At 45.1% G+C, this 12,075-nt stretch overlaps 1 protein-coding gene across 1 annotated transcript; it reads left to right on the top strand.

The window, feature by feature from the left end:
* The first annotated feature begins 1,250 nt into the window (after positions 1 to 1,250).
* vmn2r1 (vomeronasal 2, receptor 1) lies at positions 1,251 to 7,571 on the top strand. Its single transcript, XM_086125332.1, has 14 exons — positions 1,251 to 1,483; positions 2,085 to 2,376; positions 2,455 to 2,697; positions 2,782 to 2,973; positions 3,045 to 3,170; positions 3,997 to 4,181; positions 4,313 to 4,433; positions 4,562 to 4,789; positions 4,870 to 4,993; positions 5,385 to 5,545; positions 5,618 to 5,813; positions 5,918 to 6,150; positions 6,548 to 6,747; positions 6,835 to 7,571. The coding sequence occupies exons 1-14, from the start codon at positions 1,260 to 1,262 to the stop codon at positions 7,154 to 7,156; spliced, it is 2,847 nt and encodes a 948-aa protein (XP_085981458.1). The 5' UTR covers positions 1,251 to 1,259; the 3' UTR covers positions 7,157 to 7,571.
* The last annotated feature ends 4,504 nt before the right edge of the window (positions 7,572 to 12,075 follow it).

A 12,075-nucleotide genomic window follows, 5' to 3' on the forward strand; every position in this document is an offset into this window, starting at 1 on the left:
ACAAGCATCCACGCTCACATTCACACCTAGGGACAATTTAGAGCGTTCAATCAGCCTGCCACGCATGTTTTTGGAATGTGGGAGGAAACCGGAGTACCCGGAGAAAACCCACGCAGGCCCGGGGAGAACATGCAAACTCCACACAGGGAGGCCGGAGCTGGAATCGAACCCGGTACCTCTGCACTGTGAAGTCGACGTGCTAACCACTGGACTACCGGGCCGCCTTGGTGTTGTTTCCAATAATGTCAATTAGTTGAGGTCTGTATTACCCAAGGTAAGTGTATGTGTCGTGGTGGTGGTGGTGTTGGTGTATGTGGGGGGGCGTCAACAAACAGGTGCGTCTTTTCCCCTGCTGACTGAGCAACAAGAGCAGACAAGTTGTGTCAGCCACTACAACACGCAATTAAACTCGGGGGACCCAGGCTGATTTTGGAACAGTATCTTGACTCTGATGTTGTGTAGCGACTACGTTACCATTTCTGGACAAATAACTTCTGATATGCAGCCTTATGTGCGGCACACTTGAGTGTAGACTGATGTGTTTCTCGCTGCTTGAGTGACGAAAATTATTTTTTAATTCTACTGTACATTTTTTATTGCATGTTTAAAAGAGCCACTATTCTAACCCAGCAATAAAGTAATCACATACTGTATTTTTTTTTAGCCCCAGTGCAAAGAGCTCTTGCATAAAATTGTGATTCAAGAGCACCACAAAACTGCTTACAAAAAGCCAACATTAAAACTAATTGCAATAACTCTTTTTGTAATATTTTTTTCTTTCACAAAAATCAACTCACTTGAAAATTAGTAATACTATGGTTGTCCTGGTTATCATTCCAAATCCACAAAAAAATATGTGGCCTACGCTCGCAGTTTAGGGCAGTAAGCTTGTTGGCGCCATCGGCTGGTGATTGGTGATATTACAACTTAAAACTATAGTTGACCTCTGCACATTCGCAGTTAGGCTCCTATGGATTCAAATATTTGCAGATTTTGTTTGTACTTTTTTTTCACATTTTGACGACAAAAATAATATGGAAAATAATGTTTAGAAAAAGAAAAAAAATGTGACCAATTTTCTTGAGTGTTACGACTATACACTGTATCATTTTACGTCTCTCTACCAGTTGAATCGACTCTCCAGCTACCACCGTCACCTCTCCCATGAGGACGCAGGAAACACCTGATGCACCTGGCTGCTTCCTTCAATGTCCTTACCCACAGCAAAGCTCTTCTGACTCGTTCTACATCGCCTTAGCATGGAACCCTACCACCTTTTGTTGGGATTAAGTGTCTTTTTCCACTTTGACGCCTTTGCTTCCACAGAGGTCACGTGCAAGCTGAAGGCCAAGTTCAACCTGAATGGCTACAAGGATGTGGAGAAGAAGAAGGTCATCATCGGCGGGATGTTTCCTGTCCACATGAGCGTTGCTTCTAGTGCTGGCAACACTTCACGGCTGCCTGTATCCTCGGGGTGTGAAGGGTGAGTCGAGTTTTTGTGTGTTTTCATAAAATGTGTAATGGGTTAGATGATATATATATATATATATATATATTGCCCAGGTCGAATTCTTTTATTCTTATCATTGCTCGAACTGAAATATTGAAATTGATTCAAGCATTTCACTTATCCCCGAGAAATAACAGGGCAGCGTCTCGGGGGGGCAATTAGCCAATTAGCTAACATGCTTCTGAAGATTGTTAATATGCCCTCAGTGCAGCTGTCGCCAGAAATTATGTGAAGTTGACTCAAGTGGAAGGTTTTAGAATAGCAGCTCTACCAAAATGAAATGAAATGAAATATTTCTAAGATCTCATTTGGCGAATCAGCATCCAATTATTCTCCGTTTCAAAGCTTCAAAGCTATTGTATAAACATTTGCGTTAAGCGAGCTGGCCTGGCTGAACAACCAATTAAATTGATTAAAGGCGCAAGATAATGTCGATTTGTTTGTCTGCGTGTCACATCACAAATTCATTATTGTAGCTTGGACAGATCAAAACGTCAAACAAAAAAAAAAACACTGCACCTATATCAAACCTGTTGAAATATGATGCGGACTTCATCCTCCCTTCACACGCTAGAATGAATTACCGCACATTCCGCTGGACCCAGACCATGCTGTTTGCCATCAATGAAATAAACAAGATGGAAGAGCTGCTGCCCAACACCGACCTGGGCTACGTCATCTATGACTCCTGCTTCACCATCTCCAAGGCCGTGGAGGGCACCCTCACTTATTTGACCGGCCAAGACGAGGCAGTGCCCAATTACCGCTGTGGCACGGGGGCTCCCCTGGCTGCTCTCGTGGGGGCGGGAGGCTCTGACTTGTCCATCGCCACTGCCAGGATCCTGGGACTCTACCATTTTCCACAGGTATATCATAAATATCTTGCAATAAAATGGAATACCAAATGTTGAACAAAGTCTTGCGTTCATTCAACCATTCTTTAGGTCAGCTACTCCTCAACCTGCTCAGCCCTAAACAGCAAGTTCCAGTTCCCAACCTTCCTGAGGACCATTCCCAACGACATACACCAGTCAACCGCCATGGCCCAGCTGGTGCTGCACTTCGGCTGGACCTGGGTTGGAACCGTGGCTGCAGACGATGACTACGGCAAGTATGGCATCAAAGACTTCAAAGAGCAGGTCGAAGAAGCCGGCGTCTGTATCTCCTTCTCTGAAACTCTGCCAAAGGTACGAATCAGTGCACATTTGGTTTTGTGATCACTTGTCTCACTTTGTGTGGGGTTGTTTATTTTTTTCCCCTGGAAATTTCAGGTAAATTCCCCTGAAGACATTGAGCGAATTGTCCAAACCATTATTGAGTCCACGGCCAAGATCATTGTAGTCTTTTCATCAGACGTAGACCTCAGTCCTCTGGTGCTTGAGCTGATCCGGCAAAATGTGACCGACCGCACTTGGATCGCAAGCGAGGCCTGGGTCACGTCAGCTCTCATCAACCGACCTGGAGTAAGAACCCGCATTTTTTCAAGCCCCTTTTATCACCCTATTTTGACATGTGCTCAACTATTTGTGTCCAGGTGAGCTCTGTGCTTGGCGGCACCATTGGCTTTGGGGTGAAAAGGGCCGATATACCTGGTCTGCAGCGACATTTGCTGGATCTGGACCCTTATGCCGATCCCCTCACTGAGGAATTTTGGGAGAAGGTCGGTGAAATAGTGTGACTGAGTTTAGTATCAATTCGAGATAGCGGGAAACAACTAACTTTGTTGCTGCACTTATTATTTTTTTTAGCTATTTGTTCTTCAATTGAGTATTCATTTTTTTAAACATCTGCTTTTAAAAAAGTCACCTAAATCCATCAATAAGTAACCAACATTCTACCAGTAGTCACTGCAGTTTAGCGTCCTCCATAAATTCATCGCATTTGTACTGTGAAAGTTTGCAGTGATGAAAAGAGCCTCGGTAGCTGAGTCGGTAGAGCATCAGAATTGGAGACATAATCTGGAACTCAAACCCAGGCAGCATTAACAATTATGGTGCCGCAGATTCAGAGAAGCAAGTCATTCCCTATCCGCGGCCTTATTTAAGAGAATTTTGATGTTGGATGCTCCAAGATTCTTGATGAATGTGTTGTGTCTTGCACGGGACTAAAAAATAAAAAATAAACAACACATTTTTGGCATTTGTCCATCTAATCTGAAAAAAAAAAACCACCACCACATTATTTTGCAAATAACTGACAAAAATGCGTTTTAAACTTTTGTACTTAACTTAATCACTCCCAAAGACGTTTTTAAACGTCTTTTCAGACTTGGTCCAGAATTACCTGGTACTGAATTAAGAACATATCAGAGTTTGTATTTTTATTTATTTTTTACTCTTACTTCAGAAAAGTATCAGAATCAGTACTTTTACTACCAGAGTAATTTTTTAAAGTATTTGGTACTTTGGCTTGAGTACAAATTTTGAGTACTTTTGCCACCTCTAATAAACAAACACTTCCTGATTATTTCGATGTGTGTCTTACAGCTGTTCAACTGCACGTTAGATTATGGTAAAGCTCTAAGAACGGCCAAAGAGAGGGCCAAGGCATTCAACGGGACAATGTCCAAGGCAGTAGAGGTTGTTCTTGGCGGTTTGTGTACCGGCAGTGAATCCCTGGCTCAGCTCAACAACACATACTCTGACGTCTCCCAGCTACGAATCACCTACAGGTCACTTCACGCGCCGCTAAGATAGCACTAAAGACTTGATGATGCAGTCTCCTGACAAAAGTAGCTTTTATCTATGGCAATCATGATTTTAATGTGGAGTTGTCATGGTAGACCGCATTGTCTTACCACAGTGTGTACAAGGCGGTGTACGCCGTTGCCCATGCTTTGCACAATCTGGAGCACTGCAAGGCGGGACAGGGGCCGTTCGTTGGGATCGGCTGTGCCGACATCACCGAGTTTGAGCCATGGCAGGTACATGCTTTTGTGCGTGTTGTCAAATCACTCAAAAGTAAATGAAGGTTCTTTTGCTCATGACTTGCGCCATGTTAGTAAGAGATGGCCACTTGTGTGTTTGATTGGGCTCTGACACTTGTTCGTAGCTGATGTACTACCTGAAGAATGTGCGCTTCAACGTGCCACACACAGACGAGGAGGTCTACTTCACTGATGGAGATGTGGAGGGCTTTTACGACATCATCAACTGGGGAGTCGATAGCAACGGGGAAATATCTTACGTGACTGTGGGCCACTACAACGGTTCTGTGGCTCCAGAGCACAGGATGACCATTCGCAATGATTCCATTGTTTGGAACAATGAAGCGTTGGAGGTCAGTAGCACGATGTTCAAATGAGCTAGCGTGTCTTTTAAATGATTTCAAAGTTATGTAAGTGCACCTGTGCTCTTCAGCCACCTCGGTCAGTGTGCAGTGAGAACTGCATGCCTGGTACCAGGAAAGGGATCCGACAGGGAGAGCCGGTTTGCTGCTTTGACTGCATTCCGTGTGTCGATGGCGAGATTAGCAACATGACAAGTCTGTATACTACTTCTCCTTTCTCCTAAAAATATAAAACACGGTGTACAGCATATGGGGAAAAAAAACTACACATCCCTGTTCAAATGCCATTTTTTTGTGTAAAAAAATGAGACCAGATAAATAATCTCAAAACTTTTTCCATCATTAATGTGATCTATAATCTGTAAAACTCAATTGGATTTTTTCCTTTCAAGGGGGGGAGGTAAATTTTAAAAAAAAAAGACCGCCGACCAATACTCATCCGCACAGTCAGGGGCGTGTTATTAAGAATAATTTAAAGATGGTAGTGATGATAACTCATTCAGTCAATTGATTTTTACAAAGTGATGCAATATGCGGTGTCAAATATTATGACGGTTTGAAGCCAGTGGCGTTTTGTTGTTGACAGACGCCCGGGAGTGTGTCCTGTGCAGCGGCGATCACTGGTCCAATGACGCTCACGACGCCTGCGTGCCCAAGATCGTCGAGTTCCTGGCCTTTGGAGAGCCTCTTGGGATCACTCTCATCGTCATCTCTGCCTTTGGAGCCCTTGTCACCTTTGCTGTAGCGGTGAGAATACGCTTACAGTAAGAAAACTTCCCATGATTGCGGCGCTGCAATAAAAGTGCCGGCGATTTGTAGGTGATCTTTGCCTTACACGTCGGCACTCCTCTGGTGAAAGCCAACGATGCTCTCCTGAGCTTCTCGCTGCTCTTCTCGCTGATTGTGACCTTCCTCTGCTCCATCGTCTTCTTGGGAGAGCCTCAACACTGGAGCTGCATGACCAGCCAAGTAGCTCTGGCTCTGGGCTTCGCACTGTGCCTTTCCTCCCTAATGGGTAAGGCGGGAGAAAATGCGTGTGTGAAGTGTTAGAGCTAATGGCAGTCCTGTCTTCCGTGTGATAGATTATCTTTAGTCTATTATCTTTATCATTCTACCCAGGCAAGGCGGCATTACTGATGCTGAGAGCTCAGGCTATGAAAGCGGCCCGTGCCAAGGCGAAGGCTGCTTCCAAAGCTGCCAAAGCCGCAGCTGAAGCGGCAGCCAACAGTGGCGGCCCCGATGTCATCGCAACCAACACAACAAACCTCAACGATGTTGCTGCTCGCGTCAAGCCTGACGGCCTCACATTTGCGCACCAGAGGGCGATAGCTGCCGTGGCCACGTTGATTCAGGTAAAGAGCAAAAGTGTATCCTTCGTTCCAGTTTATCTCCGAATTTGAATTCTATTCATCATGATCATCCAGATATTTGCCATTTTGGCTTCCAGCGTTCTGTCCGCTCATCTACATCGTCCTAGCGAACTGCTAATTGATTTGTGCTGACCTCCACCAAGGGCAGACCGTTTGATTGGATCAGTATCAAAATGCGCACCTCGCTAGATACCTTTGACTGATTTCTGCTATCGCATTTGGCTTGCCAGTTTTGACAGTCAGTAAAACAGCATACAGCATTTCACTCTGACAGTCGCCCACAATATAAATCGTCAGTGATATCTTTGATCTTGTGGTGGCAGTCACATGACATCAAGTTCTTTATTCTGCAATTTTGACCCAACAATTTCCCATTTAGGTTTTCGCTTGTACTGTGTGGCTCATCCTCCTGCCGCCCTATCCCGTGAAGAACACTTCAGCTCAGAACATCAAGATCATTCTGGAGTGCAATGAAGGTTCTGTGGTCTTCATCTGTTGTATCTTTGCTTATGATATCCTACTGGCTCTGCTGGCCTTCGTTTTCGCTTTCCTGGCCCGGAAATTGGAAGATCACTTCAGGTGGGGGGGAGCAGTAAATTCTCCCGTAAAGCAACATAACAGTCGTCACAGTTTGGTTTCATGCAAATGTCCAATGGTGTGTTCCAGTGAGGCCAAGTGTGTGACTTTCGGCATGCTGGTTTTCTTCATCGTGTGGATTTCCTTCGTCCCAGCTTACCTCAGCACACGAGGCAAGTTCATGGTGGCCGTCCAGATTTTTGCCATCCTGGCGTCCAGCTTTGGGCTGCTCAGCTGCATCTTCTTGCCAAAGTGCTATATTCTCCTCCTCAAACCTGAACGCAACATCGAGGAGATGATGAGACCCCACGACAAACCACGTGATGGAACCTCAACCGGGACATCGGTGTCACTAGCGACCTCCGCCACTGAGGTCAACTCTACAATCGCATCAACTGCTTTTGATGATTAGATGTACTGTAGCTAGGCAGGGCGAGATTAGATTGTATGTTACAGTAAAATGTACACTTTATAGACCAAAAATGCACTTGGCAAAATGTGGCTTTCCTGCATCAGCCACTTTAGGCCTTAACTCATTCACTCCCAAAGACGTTTTTAAACGTCTTTTCAGACTTGTTTTAGAATTGGCTGGTACTGAATGAGTTAAGACTTCCGTCCATGTCGTTAATATTTAAAAATCGATTCATTTTTTTTTAGCCAATTACACTCAAGTCATCCATAAAGTGCATTTCTTTATGTAGGCCTATGTTATAAATACAGTCATATTTTTGACTTGTATTTGTACTGTCCTAGTGGCATCGGATGCTTTCTAAGGGCTTGTTCAAGTGTGATGGTTGACGAAAACAAAATAAAACTCTCAAAACAAATAGCCGACATCATGTCATTATCATCATCTTACTATATTAGAACTCGCAGCGAGTCAAAGCAAAGGACAACTTTTACATCGATGTTAAAATTAAGAAAGCCTGAGATAGAAATTTCAAAGTGTCTCAGAACAACACTTTCAATTGCCCGGGGAAGCAATGAGACATCAAATTGCTTCGAATTTTAAGAAGCGTGTGTCTCTTCGACAGTACATCAGTACATTCGCGTGTTCATGAGCACCTGCCTTTCCGGGAAACAGCCAAGCTATGAAAGTGTCCAATCAAAGTTGTCAGTTCTCATGATGATAAATTTTGCAGGTGACAGAGCGGTGAAGGAATGTGTTTAGAATTTACTGCTCGCTGACAAGCTGGGACAGCTGCTAAATCATGTTAAAAGGTGCACATATGCACCACCACGGGTGTGCTGCATGTGTCATTCCTGTATTACGCAAGTGCTGTGCTGACCAGGCATCTTTTAGGGGAATGCATTTAATAGGGGAGGGCTCTACTTGTACACTTGACCTTTTCATGTCAAAGATGGATATTTTCTATACCACTTGCTCTCATTCAAGCACGTGAACTGGAATCTTATCGCATCTGACATTTGGCTAGAGGAAAGGATACCGTTGACTGGTCACCTGTCCAACAGGGGGCATATGTACTGTATATCCAGATTGTCAACCATTCACAATCACATTGACACTTCTGGGCTCTACGGATGCATCAGTAAATTTTGCCGGTCCGTCATTTGTCAATCATCAGTGGCCTGGGCGTCTGGACATTGTCAGTTATTCAATTGCTTAAAGCCATAACCAAACTGTAACCGTCAGTCCATGATGGCTTTCCTCAGTAAATTTCACTGGGGCCTGCCAGTTTGTCAAGTCGTTGGTCTGTCAAAAAGAAAAAAAAAACACCTGTTGCTGTTTTAACTTGTAAAATATCAGAAAGTTTTAATGCTGTCACGTTTCGCATGGTGGTAGAGTAGCGCACCTCAAAAAGCAGGGAGTCAGGGAGGAGCAGGGTGGACTGGCCAAGATGTAGTTAACAAAAAAATACAAACAGGAGTACACCGGAATAAAAACTAACTGAGGTATGCAAACAAGGTCCTTAAAACCACAGGAAACCAAAGTAACAAAAACCTAGGACAGAAACAAAACGTGACAGGGGCACGCAGATATAAACAATGACAAACACAATGCAGCGAGTAACAATGTTCAGTAGAAATGTTGTTCAGCCAGGCCCTGAGGAAAACGTTACTTTCTGAAGTTTTTTTTTAAAAATTCTGAGTTCTGGCATAAAGCGTCGACGGTTAAAAAGAGCCTTAACACCCCTTCCAAATACTCCTTCACATGAGGTACGTAACTTTTTATACCTACTGAAAATGAAATTTTCTTCAGTGGTCTGCTGAACTACATTAACTGGCCACATGGTGTATTCAAAAATAAATGACTTCGGTGACTCTGTGAACCTGTGTCGCCACCCAAAAACCTCTGTCCACATTCAGTGATTATACCACCCATTGGTTTTCGAGAGGGCTCGTTCACATTCAGGTGGCGGGTTAGCTGGAGTCCATTCCAGCTAACTTTAGGCGAGAGGCGGGAGCCTGCCAATCGCGCGGCACATGTGGACATTCACACCTTCACAGTTAGCGCCTTCACTGAACCCTTCGTGTATATTTGGGGATTGTGGGAGGGAAGCCGGAGTAGTCCGAGGAAATCAATGCAAGCACGGGGAGAATGTGCAACATCTACACAAACCCCAAACCTCCAAACTGTGAGGCAGGCGTGCACGACACTTTTCCAAAGTGTTGCCTTACATACTGAAACCTTCTTTCCTCACAGGGAGACTCCTCTGCTTACGCTTAAAAGCCAAGTACAGGTTTGTGCTATTTCATTGTATTTTCCACTGGCAGATAGTTTTAAAATTGTAGATACTGGATACTGATACAAGTTGTAGTTGGGAGATGTCAGATTATTATATTTTGGCAAAGTAATCCATTCGTGTTCCTCACGCCCCAGCCCAGAGTCTTGTGACACGAGGAATGGTGTTTAAAGCCTAAGACCTCGAAGAAGTCTAGAAGGTGTGTAAATATAGAGTTGTCATTGGAAAAACAATCGAGCGTGCCAGTTTACATGTAGCGTATGTCAACCTCCGAACACAAACGCTGGAATCGTTTGGAGCCCTAACTTACTCGTACTGTGTGTACTTTCATGAACTAAAATTAAAACTCGAGGTTGTTCAAACACTTGACCATCTGCGTGTGTACGTATCTCGGCGCGAGAACGTGTTTATGTATGTGTGTATTGTTGACACACTGGCATGTTTGTCTCCCTCCTTTAAGGCCAGCGCAGAGCAGTGACGAGACAAGGAAACCCGGATCCTGTTTCAGGGTGGATGATGCTATAAGAGGCCGGCGTGCACTCTCCAGTAGCATACAAAGCTGAGAATAAGAAGGCAATCGTGTGAAACACATCCCAGCAAGTAGTGAGTCTTGAGGCAGTCTTAAAATCTGTCTTTGAGTGGTCCAATCGGGCACCACCGGGGATCATGATAGCTGCCCGGAGCAGCGGAGGCGGAGTCGGGGGACACCAGCCTCCTCCAATACATAGGGAAAACTCCGTAAGCTCCGCCGGTGGGACGAAAGTTCACGGCCCCGGGAACTCCACGGAGGTCAGGTGTAATGCCTGCTCTGGACGACAGGGAGCGCCTCATCAAAACAGAGCAGCGATACTCAGAGAGATGGAGAGCAACTGGTACCTGAAAATGTTTGGACTGGGCAAAGAGGAAACGGTCACCCAGAAGACGGGCATGCCCTACAGGTGAGTCCATGACACATTGCACAATTTTTAACATCTACATTGATTTTAAAAAGTCAGTGTGGTGTGCACAATATGACCAACAAAACATCCATTACATGACAATAATTCCTCTCTCAACCAGCAGTCAGGCAAGAATGGTTCTGATATCCAAGACTGATATTGTAACCTTAAGTCCACGTCATCTTATTCTGAACAACAAATGATCACTGCTGCATGTGTCTCCTTACATCTTCATCCATCCATTTTCCGAACCGCTTGATCCTCACTAGGGTCACGGGGGGTGCTGGAGCCTATCCCAGCCGTCTCCGGGCAGTAGGCGGGGGACACCCTGAATCAGTTGCCAGCCAATCGCAGGGCACACAGAGACGAACAACCATCCACGCCCACACTCACACCTAGGGACAATTTAGAGCATCCAATCAGCCTGCCATGCACGTGGGAGGAAACCGGAGCACCCGGCGAAAACCCACACAGGCCCGGGGAGAACATGCAAACTCCACACAGGGAGGCCGGAGCTGGAATCGAACCCGGTACCTCTGCACTGTGAAGCCGACGTGCTAACCACTGGACTACCGGGCCGCCCTCTCCTTACATCTTAACTATTGCAATTCACTCTTCACTTTTCACAAGACAACTTTGTCGCCAACTAGCTCAGAAATCCCTCGCAAGGCTTTTCCTGGATACAAAAGAAAATGTTACTTACAATTCATAAGGCTTTGTAAGTTGCAAAGTCCTCAGTGGCTCAATGGTCAAACGCCTCTGGTCAGGTCCCTCCATACTTGGTCAATCTTGTGTCATTTCCTATTCGGTGACTCTTGTCTAGTGACTGCTTTATAGCCACAAATTGTGGATCTCACCTCCGTTTACGCTGAAAGGTGCCTCTTCAGCAGTCAAACACAAATCTGTCCAGGTGACATTATACTAAGAAGTGGAAAAAGAAGAAGCTACTGTCGGTGAACAGTTAGCTTCATCCGGTCACTGCCTTGTGGTTGCAAACTCTTCTGACCATTTTTATTGTGAGTTGTTCCTCTATTTGTGTCCTGCAACAGCACAAGATTCAGCTGGCTTTCTAATTGGCTATCATGTTCCATTTCACTTCACAATCAAAGTCTGTAGCCAAATTCGGTCCCAAGGATTTGCGTTTGCAAATATAAAACGGGCTTAACGGTTCCGATTATCAGCTGCAACTGTTTTCTCTGCAGATCGTGGCGGGGGGGGGGGGGGGTGGATTCAGTCGAACCTCACAGGAAAGTGGCTTAAGATGATTGTTTTTCCATCGTTCCTTTACTGACTTATTGGAAAAATAGAAAATTTGGGACCCTTCGTCAGCATGTGTTTTCCTTACTTTAGCTGATAGATCATCAAGGTATTTTTGGGCGAGGCTGTCACAGTGATGAAGTGTTTCCTCTCGTGGCTCATCATTTCATTTGTGAGTGTTGTGTGTCGCCAAAGTCCGACCCGACTTAAGAGTTATGTCACTTGATCTTGCTCTAATGCTAAAAGGCAGCATCTGTCCTGTTGCATTCGACCATGTTGATGTTGACCAACGCCATGGCGACAAAACAAATGGAAGTGGTGGGAGCGGTGAGTTGGGCACATGAAGTGTTGATCGGCGTTGACGTCGCTTCCAAGACGGGGATTGCGACCCTGCCTTGTGAAATTCAGAATGTAGTCATTATCCCTCTCTT

Source organism: Hippocampus guttulatus, chromosome 12 (assembly GCF_054856545.1).
Source record: "Hippocampus guttulatus isolate MCC_2025c chromosome 12, RoL_Hgut_1.0, whole genome shotgun sequence".
Taxonomy (NCBI): Eukaryota; Metazoa; Chordata; class Actinopteri; order Syngnathiformes; family Syngnathidae; genus Hippocampus; species Hippocampus guttulatus.